The sequence below is a fragment of the Arvicola amphibius genome, chromosome 3, assembly GCF_903992535.2.
Source record: "Arvicola amphibius chromosome 3, mArvAmp1.2, whole genome shotgun sequence".
In the NCBI taxonomy this organism is placed as follows: domain Eukaryota; kingdom Metazoa; phylum Chordata; class Mammalia; order Rodentia; family Cricetidae; genus Arvicola; species Arvicola amphibius.
In genome coordinates, this window is record NC_052049.1 from 97269113 (window position 1) to 97291562 (window position 22450).

General features: G+C 44.3%; 1 protein-coding gene across 3 annotated transcripts in view; it reads left to right on the top strand.

The window, feature by feature from the left end:
* Opcml (opioid binding protein/cell adhesion molecule like) overlaps positions 1-22450 on the top strand; it is a 517106-nt gene that overhangs the window by 488170 nt on the left and 6486 nt on the right. Inside the window, exons 4-7 of one of the 3 annotated variants that reach the window (XM_038323188.1) lie at positions 10968-11105; positions 11490-11610; positions 12071-12222; positions 13117-13143. In XM_038323188.1, coding sequence (XP_038179116.1) covers positions 10968-11105; positions 11490-11610; positions 12071-12222; positions 13117-13143 — 438 coding nt within the window. The remainder of the gene's footprint in view (positions 1-10967; positions 11106-11489; positions 11611-12070; positions 12223-13116; positions 13144-22450) is intronic. The other 2 variants (XM_038323189.1, XM_038323190.1) reach the window with 2 other exon arrangements.

The window sequence follows — 22450 nt, forward strand, 5'->3', positions numbered from 1 at the left end:
AATGTCATTAGGTGGGTCAAGATTAAGTTAAACTGTGGGGAGAAAGAGTCAGAGCACAAAGAAGGAAGAAAGAAACCAAGGTGCTTAGCACCCACACATTTCTCTGCTATTATGAATCATTGAAAACATTGTATACTGCCTGACCCTGGCTGATTCTGACTCTGAGCTCTGCTGTGGGTCAAGAAGCCACTTCAACTAAGTGAGTGCCATTCAACAATTCTGGTGTTTTATAGCCACAGGCTTCATTGTGATACAAAACATTCAGTTCTTCCAAGATAACAATTTCTTGAAGAAACTAGACCTTGGTGAGAGGCAGTGCCTGCTTAAACTGGAGCAGGATCAAGCCCATGCTTCTTAAAATGTGTGCAGATGAAATACAGTGTCTCTTCAATGCCTTGGTGGATTTGTTTTCCTCCCTGTTGTTTGCTGCTATTTTTACTATTCAGAACTATGTGCACTTTCTATGTTGTATAGACATAATAACTACTGGTTCAGGGTGTAATTAATAGTAATAATAATAAAAAGCCCTATAAAATAAATAACAGCTTTCAAATATTCTTAAACACATTGTCAATAACTTAGTTATTTAAGTTCCACTATTTTAGAGTGATTATTTTTTCTTTCCATCTGTACACTGTTTGAGTCTGAACTGTTGTTTATGTGGTTTATACTAGATTATTGGCTAAGATGCAAATGCTATTTGCTTTTCTGTTTCTAGGCAGAGCCTTGCTGTGTGACCCTGGCTGGACTCGAACTCTATGTAGATCATGCACGGTTCAAACTTGTACCTATCATGTTTCATCCTGCCTCTTCCTCCAAATGGCTTGTGTGTCACATGCCAACTCAATAGGGGCGTTTTTATTAGCCCAAGTATACCATAGTGCTTAGTACATTACTCTCTCTCTCTCTCTCTCTCTCTCTCTCTCTCTCTCTCTCTCTCTCTCTCTCTCTCTCTTTCTCTCTCTCTCTCTCTCTCCTCTATCTCCTTTCTCCCATACATCATTTTAAAGAAATGTGCCACATCCTCACAGGCACACTGGTTGTGTCTGTGTCACCCAAACAGGATGACACTCAACAGGGCCATAGCTTCATCTATGTTATAAAATGCTGCACCCTAAATACATAAGCACACTTTGCTCATTCTGTATAATGTTCCTTGTATGTACATTTTCAGAGCAGACCGATTCGGTCTTAGATAAAAATAGGTATGCTCTTCTCTGGGTGTGTTCTCAGCATTCCTATTTGTCTGTAGTTCTTTGTAAATCTTTCTCCTGGATTTTATTCTGTCCATGTATGAATACCTATTGCTCCTGTCATGTTCAGCTCATGTTTAGGAAGACTCTACTTATATTTTTAGGACAACACACATACATACACACACACACAAACCTTTGTGTGTGTGTGTATGTATGTGTGTGTGTAGCAACAATTAATAAAAAAAGAGGTCATAAATTTGCAAGAGATCAAAGCTGACTGTATAAAAAAGGTTTAGAAGGCAAGAAAGAGAATAGGGAAATCACATAATTATCTTATAATCTCAATAAATAAATGATTTTATAAGGGTTGTATCCTAGTTCTTCCTGCATATACTGAACCCTGAAAAGAGAAAATAACTCAGCTCAGTTACTGGGCATCTTCACTGTGCTTGGAGAGAGGCCACTCTCTCTGCTAGAATATCTGGGATACTCTAGCTGCTGGAGACAGACAGACAGCAGTGGATACTTTCAGCTCCACCCTGACTGTCAGTGCCTTGTACCACAACCAGGGCTCTACCAGCCATGCCTACAATAGAACTGGTGTCAAATTCATGACATTGTTTTCTCCAGTCACCAACAGTGGACAGATCTGAACACACTAAGATGTGCGTAGACCTCTGGTTCCAAGGCCATGAGTGACATCTCAGAAGAGGAATTGGTCATGAGCAAGACAAGCACTTGGAAAGGAGAGGCATTAAGTTTCATCTATGATCCTGGATTCTCATCCCTGTTTACTCCTTAGAGTACCTTGGGAACTTGGAGAAGGAGCCTATTCCTGGGAACCACTCTAAACAACCAACCCGTATGCTCAGGCACTAGAGTCCACCTCCAAGTTGCTCCTTGGATATAATCTAGGCACTTACTTCTGCATGTGCCATGAATCCCCAGATGCCTCCCTTCTACATGACAGACAGAACCTTTACTTCCTCTTAGAACATTCTAGGATGAATTGCTTGACTCATTTTCTTTTCCTGTGGTCCTATTTTCCCAACCAAAACATGGGAACAGGGGCTCAGGGAGGCACTGAGGAGCAGCTGCTGCATCCTTACTGACATGCTCCTCCCCCTGCTGGAACGCAGTTACCTTTTACAGAAGCACATTGACCTTGTCATCAACCAGCTTGCTGTCGACCTCAGAGAAGGCAGCCAGCCAGCACATCATTCTGGATGGGACAGACGCTGGCAGCTACTGCCCAAGAAAGGTTCTCTGAGCCTAAGACAAAGCAGTTTTTGCCACTGGCAGCAAGTGAGTCCATTAACCCAGGGGCTCTGTCTTCCACCCAAAATCACGTTAGCACAATTCAATTGCTTGTATTAATTAAGAGAGAAGGAAATCGTGGGTTTGTCACACTTTTCATTAACTCTAGTGCAGAGAAGGGAACAGCCTATCTGAAAGCCTGGAGCAGGCAAGGAAGCCCTACAGCCCACACTCCTCTATCTGATTAAGGAGGAGCCTGGGCTTGCTTATCACCAGTAGCCTTCTAAGGGAAGGAAGGGGGCGGGGAAAGACTAGTGGAGAAGATTATGGTGGAGGGGAGGCAAATCACAGAGAGGATTGCACAGACTCCATCCCTCGACCTGAACACATGCTGTATGTTCAGTTCACAGCAGATGCCATGAGCTAGTCAAAGAAGAGGAACATGCCATTCTTGTTCAGGTGTAGGTGGTTTAGACAATAGACAGCACTGTAACAAAGAAAAAACGAACAGGTCAAACCCCAGGTCACCTGAGGTGATCCGAATCTCTGATGCTATGGTCTAAACTCAGTCCAAACTCATGCCTCTTACCAATGTTTTTGAACTTCAGAAGAAGGGGGCTCAGAGGTTAAGAGCAATGACCGCTAGTTCAGAGGTCCTGGGTTCTATTCCTAGTACCCTACCTGTCACTCCAGCTCCAGGGAACCTGACACCCTCTTCTGACCTGCAAGGGCACTGCATGCAAGTGGTTCACAGATATGCATGCAGGCAAAATAGTCTATAACTAAATCTTTTAAGAAAATTTTATAAAGAAGGGATCTCTTGTTTTAGGAAGTGTGGCTAAAGCGGTTCTGGGAAATCTCTAGGAAGGAGATCAAATTCATAGAAGGCAGCATTTCTTTCTTCTCTCCACACTCTGTCTCAGCCATGAAAAACAGGTGACTAAGCACGTGTTAACTGCTAAGATAGCATTGTCTTAGACAAGAAGATATACATCTGTGGTACAGAAATAAGAATTGCCTGCCTGGTGGTGGTAGCGCACGCCTTTAATCCCAGCACTCGGAGGCAGAAGCAGGCAGATCTCTGATTTTGAGATCTAGCCTGGTCTATAGATTGAGTTCCAGGACAACCAGGGATACCCAGAAAAACCCTTTCTTGAAAATGAAAAGGGAGGGGGGAAATGGGAAGAGGGAAGGGGGAAACTGAGAGAGGGAGGACCAGAAGGAAGGAAGGAAGGAAGGAAGGAAGGAAGGAAAAAGGGAAGGAAGGAAAAAAGGAAGAAAAAAGGAAGGAAGGAAGGAAGGAAGGAAGGAAGGAAGGAAGGAAGGAAGGAAAGGCTTACCCTTCCTCGTGTGCTCACTTCTTTCCTGAATTACCTTTGTAGGTCCTTGGTCCTCATGAGTCTGAACTTCTGGTCACTCTAATGCTCAGGCTAAGTTTTAAGCCAGTACCTGGGTACCAGGTCACATGTCCCCACTGTGCCATTCTAGTTATCTTCAGCCCATCAAGAGAGAGTTAAGAACCTAGGTCACCCTTGAATTCCCAGTCCCTGAAAGACGGAAAGCTGATTTCTTTTCTTTTTTGTTTTATACTTTATTGCTTTTAATTGAGCTATACGTTTTCCCCACTCCCCTTCTTTTTTCCCTCTCTCCTTCCACCCTCCCTCTCCCCCCCCCACGCTTCCAATTTACTCAAGATATCTTGTCTTTTTTTCTTCCTAGGCAGATCTATCTATTTCTCTCTTAGGATCTTCTTGGTTGTCTAGGTTCTCCGTGATTGTGGACTATAGTCTAGTTATTCTTTGTTTTATGTCTCAAAGTCACTTATTAGTGAGTACATATTATATTTGTTTTTCTGGGTCTGGGTTACCTCACTCAGCAATTTTTTCTAGTTCTGTCCATTTGCCTGCAAATTTCAAGACATCATTATTTTTTTTACCACTGAGTAGCACTCCAATGTGTAAATGTACCACATTTTTCTTAGCTATTCTTTAGTTGAGGGGTATCTAGGTTGTTTCCAGGTTCTAGTTATTACAAATAATATGGAGATGAGCATATTATTCTTGTTCTTGTGGTATGATTGAGCATACTATGGGTATATTCCTAAGAGTAATATTGCTGGGTCTTGAGGTAGATTGATTACTAATTTTCTGAGAAATCTCCATACTGATTTCCAAAGAGACTGTATAAGTTTGTACTCCCAATGGCAAAGGGGGAATATTCTCCTTACTCCACATCCTCTCCAGCATAAATTGTCATCAGTGTTTTTGATCTTGGCCATTCTGACAGGTGTGAGATGGAATCTCGGAGTTGTTTTGATTTGCATTTCTCTGATGACTAAGGATGTTGAACATTTCCTTATGTGTCTTTCGGCCATTTGAGATTCCTCTATTGAGAGTTTTCTGTTTAGGGCTTTATCCCATTTATTTTGTTCAATTAGAAACAGAAGAAAAGCTGTTTTCTAATCAACTGTTGTCTCATTTATGTGTGTGTGTGCGTGCGCGCACACGCTCACAAGTATGCATGCACATGTATTTGTGTGTGTGTATGTGTGCAATGTTTTATTGGCACAAATACTGCAGAGGAGGAAGATGGAATGGGTAGGATTTGGACACACTAGACTACATAAATGTCTGATGGTCTCTGACACACTGCATTCACCTCACAGCAAGAAAACCGTGGGATGTGTTCTTCCTGAGATCTTATCTTGCTCCAGAAAGTCTACTGCAGGAGTTCCAAGCATGAGACACGTCAGCTCGTGCATGGTGCCTCATAAACACAGTATACTCTACATGCAAAGGGGCAAAGCAAACATTTGTTTTTGGTAGCTTGAATTGACCCCTGGCTTCAGTGAAAAGACAAAAGGCTCTTGGCCTAGGTAGAAGAAAAGTCCTCGCTGTACGGTGATAGGTCAAAAGTCTGCCCACAGTCAATGTGTGTATGATCTCAACCTCACAAATCCAGTACACCTGGGGATCATCAGTAAGAGCTCCTCTCATTGGACCTCATGGACGCTCCTCATGTGAGCAACAAGATTTCTGTGCAGTTTACCGTCTCCCACGGCTGCTCTCTGTCTTGCCTCTTATTTCCCCTGCCTCTTCTTCCTGAGCACTCCCCACCCATGCCTTTCCCTTCCCACTGTGTCTCCAGATATCGCAGGTCCCCTCTGTGATTACCTCCTGCCACTGGCTTCTGCGAGGCTCTCACCCTCTGGGCATGTTCCTCGGTGTCACCTCCTGACAGGTTTCATGGCAAAGCTGTGACAGGTGCTGGTGTTTAACTTCACAGAACAGTTTCCGTAATAGACCCGCAGCTGTAAATAGCATGTGCAAAAGGATGGCGGGGCTGGGGACACCTGAGGTGACTTAATCATTTCCATAGGAGAACTGGGCTGGACTTGCCTCAAGAAGAAGATGATGACTTTGATGATGTGAACAGTATGGCCGAGAGAAAGAGAGAGGAAAGGACACACTCTAAATCTGTCCCCAGGGATTTTTAGAGAGAGGAGAATAACATTCTGTCCAGAACAATAATCTCCCAAACATGGAAGGCTGAAGTCTTTGACCTCTCTTCCTTCCAACTGTGCCCTGAGGAGTCTGCTGGAGAAGCAGAAGGGACAATGGGCTGGAAGACAGATGGCCTCATGCAGCCGGCTGGGGCTCAGGATAGAAGGGAGCAGAAGGGGGTCAGGGGGCTTCTGGGTGTGTCCTCAGACTTCCTGTCTGATCTAGTCACCCCTACTACTTACATTGCTTCCAGCTGTGAGATATCTTCCTGCCCTCCTATCCCTTCTGTGAGAGATCTGGAAATCGCAAGGAACTGAAATACCAAGCTAAAGATAGAACAAAGTAAAAATCTGCTTGAAGTTTGGGGCTCATGGAATTATTCTTGGTTTCCATATTGCTGGTGCCGCATTGCTCCCCCAACCTACACACTCACAAACACGAAGTGTCCCACACAGCTCCTGCTTGCGTTGCCTGCCTTTTGGCAAGTGCAAGGACAGTAAACCCCAGTCAAGCATCCTCCTTCTGGCTTAGTTTCTGTCTACATTCCCATTCCATAGACAGAGTGGGACCTGGTGAGAAAATCATCTGGAGACCTTAATATATATGAGAACTTGCACCTATATCCACAGAACCATGACTCGCCCACCTTACCCCAAGCACACACCCTGGGTTGAGACAGGTGACCTCTCCTGTCTTAGAAGGGCCCATTCATAGCTGTATAGATCTGTCTTGTTAGTATAATGAATTGAATGATCGTCTTTGAAATATCGCATCCTTCCAAAGAAACGCCCCCTATTTTAGAAACTTTTAATTGGGGGTGCCTGAAGGTGTAAGGCAGATTCAAAACGCCTCTGGATTCTGGGCTTGTGAGGGAACATCATATATAAAGAGAATCAGCGGAACTATCCTAGACTCCTACTCTAATGTCCTTTGTCTGAGAAAATATTCTAGTCAGGTAGCCTTTAGTAAAAGAAACCCCTTCAAATGAGCGAGTCTTCACAATCCTGAGGAACCCCAGCATCTTGCATGTCCCAGCCCTGTCTCTCTTTCCTTCCTCATTTTAGCACATATTTTTATCTTCCCACCATCCAGTCTGTGCTTCCCCCAAACTCAGCTTCCTGCCTCTTCTCTGAAGTACCAAGTCAGATGTCTATAGTCAGTATTAGAAAGCGCCAGAAAAGCATCTGTCCTGCAATGTCCTAGGGCTCCCAGCATCTATCAGTCTTCGCTGGCTGTGCTTTAAAAATCTCATCCAACATTCAAAGTAGTTAGGGCCACCTAAATCCCCTTCACTGGGCCTCTTTCCGTAGTTCAGCAAAGAAGCCTGCTTGGGGAGATGCATGTTTAATATCAAGTCATGGAGAGTCAATTGGAATCACAGTTTCATGGGTTTGGGCCTCAGCCTTGATCTGTCCTCTGAGCTTCTGAGGTACTTGCACCTTTGGAGATGCAGCAGAGGCAGATCTCACTCAGCATGAGGGGTCACTCAGTGCATCTTCCTGACCTGTCTGCTAACAACGTCATGGACTGAGCTAGATTCCCATCCCTGTGACAGGTCGCTGAGATGTTCAGAGTATGATGAGAAAAGGGGTTTTCTGTGTCTAGTGGGCTGAGGGAACTGAAGGTCATGGCTGGTTGATTTACTGTGGTCCTATGGCAAGGCAGTGCATCGTGGTAGAAGCATAATCCAGAGCTTTACCACTCATGGCTGGAAGAGGAAGTGTGGGAGGGTCCTGGTCCCCTATCACCTCCAAGGCCACACATCATCCATCTAAAACCTCCCATTAGATCCCACCTCTTAAAATACTTCCTCCAAGATGGGTGGTGGTGGCACACACCTTTAATCCCAGCACTCGGGAGGCAGAGGCAAGTGAACCTCTGTGAGTTCAAGGCCAACCTGGTCTACAAGCTAGTTCCAGGACAGGCTCCAAAACTGCAGAGAAACACTGTATTGAAAAACAAAAAAATGCTACCTTTCAATGGCATCAGATTTTTCACTAGGATTCTGACACAAGAGCTGTCAGGCAACAGTTAGGATCCAAACTACAGCATAGACACAGTCACGAGCCTGTGATTATCTAGGACAGCAGCAGTTCTGAAGGCTGCCTGATGCTGTCATTACTGGAGGGTGGTCTCAGGCCAGCAACAAGGCTCACTTGCGCGCCCATGAGAAGCTCAGAATCCTGGAACCCCCACCACAAACACCTGAATGAGAATATGATTTTTTAAGTCCCCAAGGAATTTATATGCAAATTAAAATCTGGAAAGCACTTCCTCTCTAGTACAAACTTGACAAAATCTGTTTTCTCATTTGATGAGGCAGTATTATCATAAGGACTCCCCATTTTACATGGATTGCCCCTTCTTCTTTCTTCCTTTTGTGCTGTTATATATTCTTCCCACGAGAACAACATTGCTGACAGTGAAAATCTACCCTCGCATTCCAGAGGGTGTGTAGGAATCCCCCACAGTGGCCAGTTTAACTTGCTCACACAGAGGTCTGTGGCTTCCATGTCACGTGACGCCATCCTCCAGTCTAGATGTCAGTGCTCCTAAGCTGACTGGCGTGCTTGAGCCTCACCGGAACCTTTCCCGGGCGTCTTCCCAGTGTCTACCCTGAGCTGGGGCTTTTTTTTATTTTATTTTCCTCACAGAAGAAAACACTGGCCCTGCTTGAAGCTCCTGCCAGGGCCATGGTAGATAGCTCTGTTTTGTTAAATGCACTGTGGGGTAATTACATGGTGGCAGGTATTCTGTAGTACATGCTTTTAAAGAATAATGGGCTCTTACCAAAGGTAGCCAAACTTACCATTTTCCCACATTTATTCACTGCAAAACAATCCAAAGTTATTCATTGCAAAAAAAAAAAAAAACAAAAAAAAACACACACAAAATCCAAAGTGAGACTGGAGACTGAAAGTTCACTTGGGTGTGTTTGACTTCATTCTTGTTTTTTACTCTTTAAAAAAATCTCCCAGGGGTCAGTCAACCCAGTTTCAATAGAGGAAATACCATCTATCTTTGTTAAACTCTCAAACTAAGAGAAAGCAGAATTCTGCGGATTAAGAAAATAGGAGACGGTGCTTATGTCCCCCGATCAAACTTTGAGGAGTCAGGCCATGATCCATTCTGACTACTGCGAGGTAGAGAACCAACCACGCCAGCCTAGCGTTCCAGCAAATGGGGTCCTATGCCTTGTTTGGGAGACCCCACATTTGAGGGAGAGGACTTCCACCAGCCATGCTACCCTAGCATTCCAGCAAATGGCATCCTATGCCTTGTTTGGAAAACCCCACATTTCCCTCCATCTTTTTCAACTCTTCTCCAATCTTCTTTTGTGACTTGGGACCAATTTCAGAGTAATGCATTGCAGATTGGTACTGGAGTGCTGAGCTGGGAGTGGAGGGCCTACCATTCGGTACACTCCTATACCTATTGATTTATCTCCACACTGGTTCAGATGGATTTGCTAACTGCTAACTCATGCCTGTGAGGTTGCCTGAGGTCTGTTAGCTAATGCAAAATTTCCTCAGAATCACAAGGAATGAAACTATCATCAGAGGTGCTGAGTTGGGGAAACTCAATTTCCATAGATAAGGGTCCTGGAAAAAAAATGGTCGTCTAAGACATCATACTTTCTAGAGATGGCTTTAATTTAAGACAGCATCTAGGACTAATATTATATTCTAGCTGGAAAACGGAGTCAGGGAAGGCAGCAAGTATCAAAAAGCAATGGGATATGAACAGCAGAAGTGGTAGAGGCTCCCTGAAGCCTAGACCCAGAGCAGTTAGGGTGTGAAGTCACTGGAATCCACCCCCCCAGCCCTGACACACACACCTCAGTGCTTGTCATAGATACACTTCCCTGCTCCACAGCCACGGTGGACACAGTTTTGGTTGAGCAAGTATATGCCTCTGTTTCTTGAGCTTTTGTTGTCTGGCTTAAATGTCAGGAGTACAGAAGATCAGGCAGCAGGTCTGTGAGAAAGGAAAATGATTCTGCCTTTTGGCCTTCACACTTCTTGAGTTTTCAGGGGAGTATAGCATTTCAGCAAAACTCAGAGAAAGCGAGCTTGCTCCCTTTGCGAAGAACAAGATGAGGGGCAAAGGGAAAGGCCCAGGCTGAAGTTGGAGCATGCATTAACAAAATAAAGTGAAGCAATTTCTTTTCAGGCTTCAAATATGTTGGATATGAAACTGCTAGCTTCCGCAGTGTGTAAGACTTAGTCTTTCAGGATGACCCACAACACCAGATATGGAATCTTCGGGGTGTTCTAGCAACCTCAGGTTCATTGCTTACTGTGTTTATTTTGACAAGTTTTCAAGCATTTTCTACAGCTGTACAAAGTAACTCATTCATCAGTTCCCTAGTCTACCCCACTGTAGTTTAGATTTTTAAATTTTAAAGTGACAACTAAAATTGTATTTATTTATCATGTACAGCATAATATTTTTAAAAATATATATGCACATTGTGGAATGGCTCAATCGAGCTGGTTATTTATTATCTGTCTCAGGTTGAAAGTGAACCAGCAATTGTGAATTTATTTGTATTAAAATGTGAAATACATTGCATCTAACTTTTACTACTACAAGGAATTAGTAATTCTTTACTACAAAGAATTAGCTTATATTTTATATACAAAGGCATTTCTATACAATGAAAAAAGTATTATTTAGAAAAATCTAAAATTACTTGCAGGGTTTTATTATATTGTTGATCATGACATATCTGCTTAAGTAGTCAAGCTTTATTAATGTACTGGGGAATTTATAATATACTCTCTTAATTAACTTTAATCATTGAAAAAATATTGACAGTCCATTATTATCAAATGCTCTTAAAAAGTTGATGCAATTTACCTGTATATATATACATATATATATATACATATATATATATTCCATTCCCTGGCTTTGCCTCTTCCCTTTACACTCTCATATTGGGTGATGTTTCTGTCTCCAGAGTAACCATTCTCCATTGCTTTCTGCCCCACCTCTCTCTTCCCAGAAGGCCAGGGCTTTGTGAGCGAGGATGAATACCTGGAAATCTCTGACATCAAACGTGACCAGTCTGGGGACTACGAGTGCAGCGCCTTGAACGATGTCGCCGCTCCTGATGTGCGGAAAGTAAAAATCACTGTAAACTGTGAGTTGATCTGCTGCCGGGGAGTTCCAGGGATGAAAACAACAGTCTAGAAGTGAGAGCGCCCTTTTCTCCAAGCCCCACACTCAAGGGCCGGCCAACAGGAAGGACAGTGTTTTATCAGATTGCTCTGCTCAGCAGCACCTGTGTTACCATTTAGAACCTTCCTGGGACTCTCAGAGCTCCCAGTGAGTAAGGACTAATTTAGAACTGAGCTGAAGACCTGAGAATCAAATATAATAATCACATTTAAATGTTACATTTTCCCAAAATACAAATAAGTGGTTGTTTTAAAGGGTGTCGCCAGTGGACAGATATGTCCATATGTCTTCTTCTCTGGAATCACTGGTTTTGTTTTCTCTTGCTTGCTTGCTTTTGTTTCAACAGACCCTCCCTATATCTCAAAAGCCAAAAACACTGGTGTTTCAGTTGGTCAGAAGGGCATCTTGAGCTGTGAAGCCTCGGCTGTCCCCATGGCTGAGTTCCAGTGGTTCAAAGAAGATACCAGGTACCTTGAAGGAACTGGGGCAACTTTGAAGCAGAGCCGATTGATCATGCATCCTCCAGAAGGAGGGTAATAACTCCAGGGGAAAAATAAAGCAAGATAAAAATGTGTTGTAACCTCCTTTGTAACCGAGTTTCCTTTCAGAATCAGAAGTGAGAAGGAACAAAAATTGAAGGAAGCTGGGAAGTCAACAAAATGAATTGACCTTGTTTTAGAATCTTGGATTAGTTATGGACATGGTTAGCTTCCAGTGAGCTTCCTTTTGAGTATGACTATTTCTTTTTCCTCCCAATAAAGGACATGACATTTAAGGCTTGTGTTGATGGGCTGGGTTAGCCAGAAGATAGGGCATTCTAATAGGACCTCATTGCGGTAATTCTAGGACTCACCTTTGCCTTCTTTTAATACCTGCTACTTCCGCTGGATGGTGGGTCCAGACCAATAGTTCTTTCTCCTGCTGCAGGTTAGCCACTGGCCTGGATGGAGTGAGGATTGAGAACAAAGGCCGCATATCTACTTTGACTTTCTTCAATGTCTCAGAGAAGGATTATGGCAACTATACCTGTGTGGCCACAAATAAGCTTGGGAACACCAATGCCAGCATCACACTGTATGGTGAGTGCAGGAAGCCTGAATCTGGAGGCCTTGGCCATGTGATGGAGCTCCAGGAGTTTGGGAGGGTGATAGACACAGTCTGCTTGGCCTGTTTCCATCCATATTGTTCGACCTACCACCCTTAGCTGCAAAAATACTCCTCCCTATCATTCCTCTAACATGTCACACAGTCATGTTTCCAAGATAATTTATTCTGGCCAGGTTTTCTCCTTTCCAAAGGAGTAAACCAAATTCTCAATCAACTTTGATTGTGGATTCCATATGGGACAGAGAACCACGGGAGGGTTCAACAGTAGTGTCGTCTGAAGACAAATGAGAAGACAGAAGTTGTGGGAACCAACGAGAAACAAATGGGAGATGTGATAACTTCCATACTAAGAGTCCATGCTCCTGGGACCACAGTCCTAGTTGTAAACCAAGACCGCTCTTGTCATCCTGATTCTCATGTGGATCATCAGGCCATCTTCTCATACAAGGGGATAACTGGGGACCAGAAGCCTGAGTCCTCATTGGGAGGCCCTTTTCTGGAGGTCTATTTCTCCTCACGGATGGGCATGCATGGGGGCCATAAATGGTTACTATGGAAGTCCTCCTCCTTCCTCACTCCATCTCACCATACTGCTGTGCTCATTTTCCCATGCAACATTCATCCCGTAGACCGGAGTCAGCTTACGGTGGTATATTGTATGTGTGTATATGTGTTTATTTGCCAAGGTTTGGTAAGAGGGGAGCATCTGATGAACAGAGTGGAGAGAGACCCATTTTTCCATGTGCACTTCAGATGTAACAAGTTTGACATGTACTGAACTTTGTCCACCAACCATCTGAAATGTGTGATCTATGTCTTTTGTTTTCTCTCTGCATTGTGTGTGCATTGTGCTGTGTGTGTCTTAGAAATAAGCCCCTCATCAGCAGTGGCAGGTGGGTACAGCATGCTCCTTCCTTCCTCTGCCTGCCTGAATGCTTATGTTCTTGTATTTTAAGCCTACTTCAAAGATAGGCTTGCCTGCTCCCTTCCCTCGTGTGTTCTCTATAGTAGGTTTCAAAGGGGTGTGACTCGACCGTCTCAATAACAAGCATGTAGATAGAAAGCAATGGCTTTCATGAAAACTTAGGGAATCTCATTATGGGGCTTAGAAGAAGTGAATTCACCCTACTACACTCTGCCATGCGTGATAAACATCTAGTGGTCTCCTCCTAACAAAGATGAGCCTTTTACTTTGTCTGCATAGAGGTACATCGACAGAAACATAGCTTAGAGACCAAGCAGATTATTATGTGACTGTCTCTAAGGACAAGTCCCTCCCCCCCATGCATGGTTTTATTTATTTTTCCCTTTACAAAGACAAAGAAGGATACTGACTTGGTGCTAAAATTCTTACTTTAAAAGGAAGTTCTTGGGCTTATTTTTCATGATGGCAATGTCTTATTTACTAAATATTTCTTGAGTTCTTGGAGTCATGTCAGGGCTGATCAGGACAAGTTAGTACCTGCAGTTTACAGATTAACAAAAGAAGGACCAAGAAGTTTGGGTAATGCCAAAATATACAGAGGAGAGGGATACATGTTAGATGAGACCCAGACTCAGACACTTTAACATGTAACAGAGTATTTACCCAGAGAGGAATCAAATGAGGCAGAGATACTATTACCCACACACTCAAAACATTTAGATGTCACTATCGCTTGTCCTTAGTTCTGCATCCAGAGGAGAAATACTGGCAGCTCTACTTGTCCAAGGCATGTCCATCTCGGTCTTATGGAAAATTAGAACATTTTTATTTTCGAGTGTCAGTGTACACAGTTGCGGATCCAGGGCTATGAAAGACATACTGTGCCCAACCTAGAAGATTGCAAATGGTTGTTCCTTAGTTATGATAACACTGAATGAAACATCAGAGAGTATTCTGGACTCTGATCTTCATTCCCTCTATTGGCTAAGGAAGTTTCAGGAGGGGAGAATATGGCTACTGTAAGAACCTGGAAATGATGGCTTGAGTACTTGAGTTCTTGTCATTTTCTGCTGTTACCAGGGAAGGTACTGTGTCATTTAGAAATAGCACTTGTGTCCTTACATAGCCTTTCTCCTGAGGGCCAATCTTAATAAAGAATGGAGAGATGAATTCATGACAAAGAGAGAGGAGAAGAAAGGCAGCTAGCTGACTCAGGTGTCATCTTCACTTAGGGGACCACTAATGATGCCAGCTAGGGGCTCCACCTTTATGACCTCATTTAACCTAAGTACCTTCTTATAGATTTCATATCCAAACAGAGTCATGCTCATGGCTAGACATTTAACATAATAATTTTAGAGGACATAATCCACTTCACAGTACAGACATAGATTTGCATCCCAGTTCATCCACATGTCAGTCAAACGCCTTCATCCTTCTTTTCTTCAATGAGGTTGTTGGGATTTTTGTGCCTGCCTCCAAATGCTGATGAGGGGATTAAATAAAGGGACCTACAAATAAATATAGATAACACCCAATGATGGAAGGCCTCAGATTACTGAGGATTATGGGAAAGATTATGAATTGTCAGTAGGACAAAGTTTATCAAAATAGCTAAAACTACTGAGCCTTTCCTATGGATGCTGGATGCCACGATTCTTTTCCATGTCCACCAACACTTCCTGTGAAGTACCTCATAGGATCACTCTCTCTATTTGTATACCTGCCAGGATCATTGGCCGGAAGGACATCTGCTTTTGTTTCCTCCGATGTCTCCTCTTTCCTTTAACTACAACGCTCTCCATTCTCCAAGTCTCCAGGTCTCACTCACCTAATTGGAGCCCACTCTCAGCATCCATTCCTGGAGGAAGGCTTCCCTAGACTCTATGCAGATCAGTACCCCCCACCTCATATGCTTGTCACATCTTGATTTGCCCATGGTATCCTCACAGTGTTCATTCTACAAGAATGTGTTCAGTATCTGCCCAAGTGGGTACAACACATTGTCCTGAGAGATAAGCACGTAATCTGGACACAGCAGGTAGATGCCCTGATTCCACAGCCTTTACCTTCAACTTAGGACTTTCCCTTCAAGTTGTTTTGTTTGATATACGCCTTTTCCCCCTTAATCCAGTGAGATCATTGGACCTAGGAACCATGTTTAGCTATATCTCTATAATCTGACATAGAGATTCATACATAGTAGCTGATCTAGAAGATTTTGTGGATGAATGAATATGTGACAGTAAGCCAAGAACAAAAGTTGTATTAATGATACTAAAAGTTCAGCTCTCAGAGACTAAGATGTGATAAGCTGAGAGAAAGGGGTGTGTCCCAGAAGGACTTAGTAAGCAGCCTGTGTTGTTTCTTAGCTGACTGGCTTAGGAAAATTCTCTCAATGAACTTGGCATTTTTACCCATGATGACCCTTTGGGTAAGATGTCCTTTGTGGTCTCCTCAAAGGTACTCCTCTCCACTCTGATGCTAAGACAAAGGGACATAGATTCAGACATAGAGAAAATAGAACGTGTCTAGTTGGCCCACCCTTTCTATTGACCCACAATGTTTTTCCCATCCTCACTTGACCATAAGCATATCTAATTATAACCACAAATGGCTGGAATGTACAGGACTACCACACAGGGGCTTTTCCTAGGTATCTCACTTACTGAGCCTATAAAGTATCTGCTAAATTTTTCCTGGTTTTCTATGTGTGGAAAATGAGAGCTGAGAGTGACAACTCAAATCACCCTGGCTTGTGAGCATCTGAACTGTGACCTGAGCCAGGCCTTCTAATTCCAGGGCCTTGGTACTTGAGTTCTACTTTAGTTCAGTCCATGGAGGATGCTCGTGGCCAACTGGTATGGAATCACATATCAACAAGTTGCTCACCTTGGCCATCTCCTATACCAAATGCTTCCTTTTCTAACCATCTGCCCTAAAACCATCTCCAGTGAGGGCAAACTTCCACACCTACAACCTGCATGTTCATTCTTTCCCAGCACACGTGCAAAGCCCAAGTATTTAAGCAGGTTAAGTCTGCCAAGCTATGGGGTCTGCTTCTGGTATTTGACAGTCTCCTTTGACTGTCTCTGTGGTCTCAACCCTTCAGGCTCATGCTCACACATGGCTATATTTCTGCGTGGAAAAGTAACAACCAAAGAAGGATTGGATAGAAGCAAGTTTAAAAACTGAAAGTATTAAACAAAACTGCAGGATTATGGAAACAGTGGGTGGGGGAGTAGACTAAAAGGAGAAAAATGACTGAAAGAAATAGTAGATGATCACCCCAGTCCGTGCTTGGTGACATTGTGTGCAATGCTTCTTTCTCATCACACCAGCCACCTTCCTGTCCCAGAGCCGCGAGGACAGAGCCTACTCAACAGCACATTACATCACCCACCTTCCTTGGACCCAGACACCCTCAGAGCTGGGAAAGGAGCAAGATGCAGAGCAGTAACCAGGCAAAGCTGGCAAAGCCGAGGTCCAGTGCAGCAGAAAGGCTGTGGTGCCGTCTGTTGCTCAGAGCTCAGCAAAGGCCAAGAGCAGAAGATGGGAGCCTTGCTTGCTTTCTCGCTGCCTCTGTTCTGAATCTGAGACACAATGGGACTACAAGACCCTTTCCAAAGGACGGTGACTTAGTTAGACTTTTGATCACTGGGAAGAGACACCATGACCACTGCAACACTTAGAAAGGAAGACATTTATTTGGGACTTGCTTACAAGTTCAGAGGTTTAGTCAATTGTCATCATGGCAGGGAGCGTGAGAGCAGGTAACTGTGTTGCTAGAGGGAGAGCTGAGAGCTCTCCACCCATATTGGCAGGCAGCAGGAAGAGAGAGTGACACTGGGCCTGGCCTGAGCGCTTGAAACCTCAATCCCCCCTCCCCCACCCCGCCCCGGGACACTCTTCCTCCCACAAGGCCACACCTCCTAATAGTGTCACTCCCTCTGAGCCTATGGGGGCCATTTTTATTTGAGCTGTCACAGATGGTCTCTAACAACATGACCCAGAACTTTAGAGATGGTGGCCCATGTCCTAAGTGCTAGAAAGAAGTGCACTCCATGCATTCAATAGCTTTATTGAGTAGCTGTAGTCATTTGAAGCTCCACCTGCAGCCTGTGGCCCTTGAAGTTTTGTCAGCCCTGTGTGTAGCAGGGAGTGGCCAGGCCCAGCTTGCAGGCCACAATTTTGTCTCTTGCGGAAGTCACTTACTTTCCAGCAATGTGCCAACCAACTCTGCCTCCTCCAGGCGAGGAGCAAGAAGCCCAGTCCCACTGTCCTGAGAGTGTGAAGAGGGAGGATGTGGGGCCTGACTGTATCCAGTACTGCAATACGATATGCTTCATGAGACATGTATAGACACACACATATATATATATGTATATATACACATACATACATATAGACATATATAGTCACATATATAGACATATATAGAGAGACATATATAGATATATATGTATATATGTATATGTGCATATATGTATATATACATACATATATGCACACATTACTGGGACAGGCAGGAGACAACGGCAGTGATTGCACACAAAGCCAAAGAGAAGGGGATGATGCAGGAAGAAAACAGACTTCTCAAACGTCATCTGTGAAATTGTAGGAACATAATTAAGTTATATTAAGAATTAAGTATCGGGCATAGGGGCAACTCATTGGAACAACTCACCACGCGTGAGCTGTCATCTCAAACACTCGTGTTAAGGAAACGTCTGTGCACTAGAATGTCTCCTCAGGTGAAGCATCAGTAAGCACCCCCTCAGCAGTGTTGCCCAGAGCCCATTAGATGGCTCCTAGAGACCCAGTGACCAAGCCTCAGTTTCTTTTTAATGGCTGTTCCTCTGCATTTAATCTGCACAGCATACTGCTCTCTAAAGTTTCTTCAGCTGACACTAGCAGCATCGAGCTCCTGTCCAAGCCACTCAACAGCACTTGTGAGCAAAGCCCTTGGTGTCCAACACAACCAGGATTCAACCTCCCTGCCTTCACTCCATGCCCAAAATGCTGCACCCGACACAATGCCCCGTCCATCACACCTTACACCATACTATGCCCCTGCCTTTACATCCTGCCCCATACAATGCCCCTTACTTCACACAATGCCCCTGCCCTCACAGTCTGCCCCACACACTGCCCCTTCCATCACACCCTGCCCCACACAATACCCCTACCTTCACACCCTACCCTACACTATGCCCCTGTCTTCACATCCTTCCCTACACTATGCCCCTGCCTTCACACCATTCCCCACACAGTGCCCCTGCCTTCTTGCTCTGCCCCACAAAACCATGCTTCTGTCTTCTCTTTCTTTTTCATTATCAAAGCATCCTGAACAGCACTATCTACTCAAGTGGCTCCAGGCCCATTCATCATACGGAGTGAGCACAGGAGAGTTTGGCTTCTCTCCGGCATATGCCCCAAGGCCCACATCACCACAGGATCCGCAGCCTTTACTTTCTCAAGTCCCAGGATCTCTCTCCTTATAACACCAAGATTCGTCTCTTTCCAGAGCCCCCCTCCACGTCTCTTCCCCACTCCTTTCCACTCTACCTTCCAAAACTTGCTTCTAAGTCCTGTGATCACAAGGAGATGACTTCCTTCTTACCTTTCCATCTTGTCTGTTCCTGGCTCCCCTCCACAAGCCCCACAAGTCCGTCTCAAGGGAGGACAGCAGCGAGAGCTGGAGAGGTCACCAATGTCTTCAAGTGTCATAGCAGCGGCCTGTCTGGACCTGGATGAGATTAACGTGAGGAGTCTTAAAAATGCAAATTGTGAGCCTTAATCTGGGACCACTTACTCAAATCCTTGATGAATGGCCCTGGGGATATGACTTGTAAGCAAGTTACTTAGGGAATCCTAGGCTCAGGGAAGAGTGGTAGCCACAGAGTGAATCCTACTAACAAATCTGTACCTTTAAGACTCTTGATTGGCAAACTGTAACCCACTTATTCCCTGGATCCCTAACAGAACCAGCTGCTATCCTCCCTTGGGTCCCCTCCAATTCAGCCTGTGCATTCTTTTCTGCTGCACCCCCTCACTAGAACCCTCACCCTCATTTTTATTCTTTTACTAACCAAGGAGCCTTGGCCAATGGACTCCTCCCTTACCGCTGCTGCCCGCTTGCCATGATCACACGCTAAACAATGCATCTGACCAGGGTGCTCATCTTCCCTCCCACTGGTTTCCTTCTTTTTAGTACTCCCTCCCAAATGGCTTGCCGCACACCCCAAAGGGACCTTGTCATTTCAGTGGTTGAAGATTCCTGCCTACCAGAGAAGCATGCCACTGAGGTTGTGTGTATTCTGAGATCAACCTGTCTTACAACCTTACTGATTGCCTCTCCCCTCCCCACTACATACACCTCACCCTAGGTACTCACCAGGCAGGGCCCTGTGTCCTCCAGATCCCATTGGCTAAGGCAACGATCAGGATGACTCCCTCAAAGCATTTGTTCATCTAGTCAACAAATGTCTTATTGGTGCCTACTGTGCTCTGATAGTTATACCAAGAATGAGGAATGAGTAGGGACAGAGCTTCTGACACTGTATAAACAGATACAGAGTCCAGTATAATAAAATGTTGAGTTCCACTCTCGAGGAATGAAAAACCTCTAAGTGTCAGCCACACACGGCCTTAAGAACCTAAGAATCCATTGTCATGAAGTTCTTATTTCCATTTCATAGAAGAAGAGCCCAGAGCTGGGAGGATGTAAATGGTACGACATAAGTCCCCCAGGTAGACATGCTACCAAGCAAGTAGCAACACCAGACTTAATCCCACGTTACTTTCCAGCCTATATGTCTTGTAGTTCTTCCTGCTTGTAGGAGGGTCACGTGCACAAGCTTTTGCCCTCTCTTCTGCCTGATAAAGCCACACTTGTCCTCCAAGTGTGTCCTCTCTGGCAGCCCATTTGCAGAACATTTCTGAGTGTCCCTGAAGAAGCAATCCCTCATCCTTAGGCTCCTGTAGTGGCATGCCCATCGGCGCGTCTTCTGTTTGTGTTTGTTTCTGCACTTAGAGGATGTAGCACCGTGTCTGGCAATAGTCATTGCCCAGCAAATGTTGGTCGAATTAGTAAATAAATCTTCCAGTCAATGGGGGCATCAGTTACAGCCGCTGTTCGTTTAAAATCCTTTGCCAACCAAAGGGCAGCTAGATACTCAAAAGGACACTTAGTTCTCTCCCTGCAGGGAAGCCATACCATTATTCCTCTGATTTTCCTGTGCATCCTTGCCATCCACACAGCCAGATTCTAATTGGAAATGTAGCCGTCCCCCACCCATGTTCCTTCTGAAGGAGACCACATCAAACATTCCAATCCACTCTTAGGGAAGACATCCTTGCAAACGCATCCAGCACTGCACATATCTGCCCATTTCCTGCTGATAACGTATATGATATTTTTTTTAACAAATCCACAGCTAAATCTAGGTGGGAGAGAATGAGTCAGAGAGAAATACCATTGCTTTTGGCTGATGACAGCAGCATAATCATTTATATTTTTCCCAACCTGCAAAATGTCAACATATTAGGAGAGTGGAAAATGCAGACATTTCACATTTCATTCCTGATGAGGTTCCTTGTCACCGGCTGGCACCCCACCTCCTCTCTGTGAATCATTGACATCTGGCTATTAGCCTAAGCATCTCGAATTTAACACTGAGCACCCGGGGTGTGCTGATGTCAGCATAGGCACACAGCTTAGCAAGGAGTCCTCTCTCTCTCTCTCTCTCTCTCTCTCTCTCTGGTTTGTGAGAGGAGCCTACAGATATGAATTAGCTTCTGACACTGACTTGCTAAGCCGTTGTCTTTTGTGGCGAGAAGGACAGAACAGGGTGTGAGAAGAGAACAAAACAAAGATGGCCGCTGCTTTTGCCACTTTATCAGCCCTTCCTAGTTAGCTGCAAAACCTGGCTAATCTCAATTGTAAAACAACACAGTGCCTGTGCCTCCGTGGTCTCCACTGTAGTTAAAGACAATGGAGAGAAAGTTCTTTGAAGGGAAATGTGCGTTCATCAGCCAGCACTGCTGAAAATAGGTTTATGTTTCACCAACAAGTGCGCGCACACATCCTCTAATTAGATTTCCCTGCTCCTCTTTTAATCACCGCGAACATCATTATCCTTTTGGTTCCTCATTAGGAAGGTCGTGCAGTTCATAATCGCGCTCATAAACCCATCCAAATTTCAGAACAATACTGTAGCTCCTTAGATTTCAGATATTGCCTTGATCTCCTGTGTTAGCAACAAGTTCAACTTGCCTGTGGGGTTTGTTTCTTTGTGCCTTTTTTGTTCAATGCGTCCACCCTCCCACCTGCCATTTTAATAGAATCTCAGCTACATATCCTGCCATTCCTGATGAAAGATGCCATATTTTCATTGCAATTTGCAAAGAGAAAGGGAAGCCAGCAGCATATCCCAATGCCTTCACCATATGTAACGTACCCTACATTTTTAAGCTTTGAGACCTCAGCTGCGGCAGATTTGTGTCTGAAAGCTTTGGATGAATCTGGGCACTTTGTTAGCAGCTGACAGTCTGGGCAGAGGTGAGTCGCCCTCGAAGGCAGCAGTACATATCTAGTCTACAGGTGGCAAGGATGGTGGCCCACTTCTAATTTTGTCAACATGGCCTAATTCCAAGAGAGATCACCAATCAAATTTAATACTTGACAGTCCAATATTTACTCATTCTTAGAGGTAGACCCTACTTTTTTGCTTTTTGGCTTCTTAGGTGTCATCTTTGGCTGATCTTAAAGTCTATGTATGTCCTAGCTAATCTGGCCATATAGTATGTGCCAATAAATCTTTCTATCATCTTGCCATCTCTATAATCTGTCTCTTTGTCATTGCCTTTCTAGTTCTTTTTTATGTATGTAAGTGTGTGTGTGTGTGCACGTGTGTGTTGGCAGTACTTGGGTCAAACCCAAGGGGTTGTACATGCTAGGCAAGCATGCTACAACCAGGCTACAGCTCTAGTTCTCTCTTTTGTGTGTGTGTGTTTATACTGAAAACCAACTTCTGCTTGTCGGCCTATCTGTCCCCTAGGCGTGGTGCCATTCTGAGTTTGTTTTGTGTCTTTGTATTCTCATTTCAGCTTTGATTTTCTGAGATGCTCAACTTTAGGCATGAAGAAAGCAATTAATTTTAGCATTCAAAAAGGGTAAAGGAGGAGGGGATGGAATAATGGGAAAGGGCATAATTACACATTCTCACTGTCAATTTATCCCTGAAAAGGATATTTAATGAAGCTTGGTATTT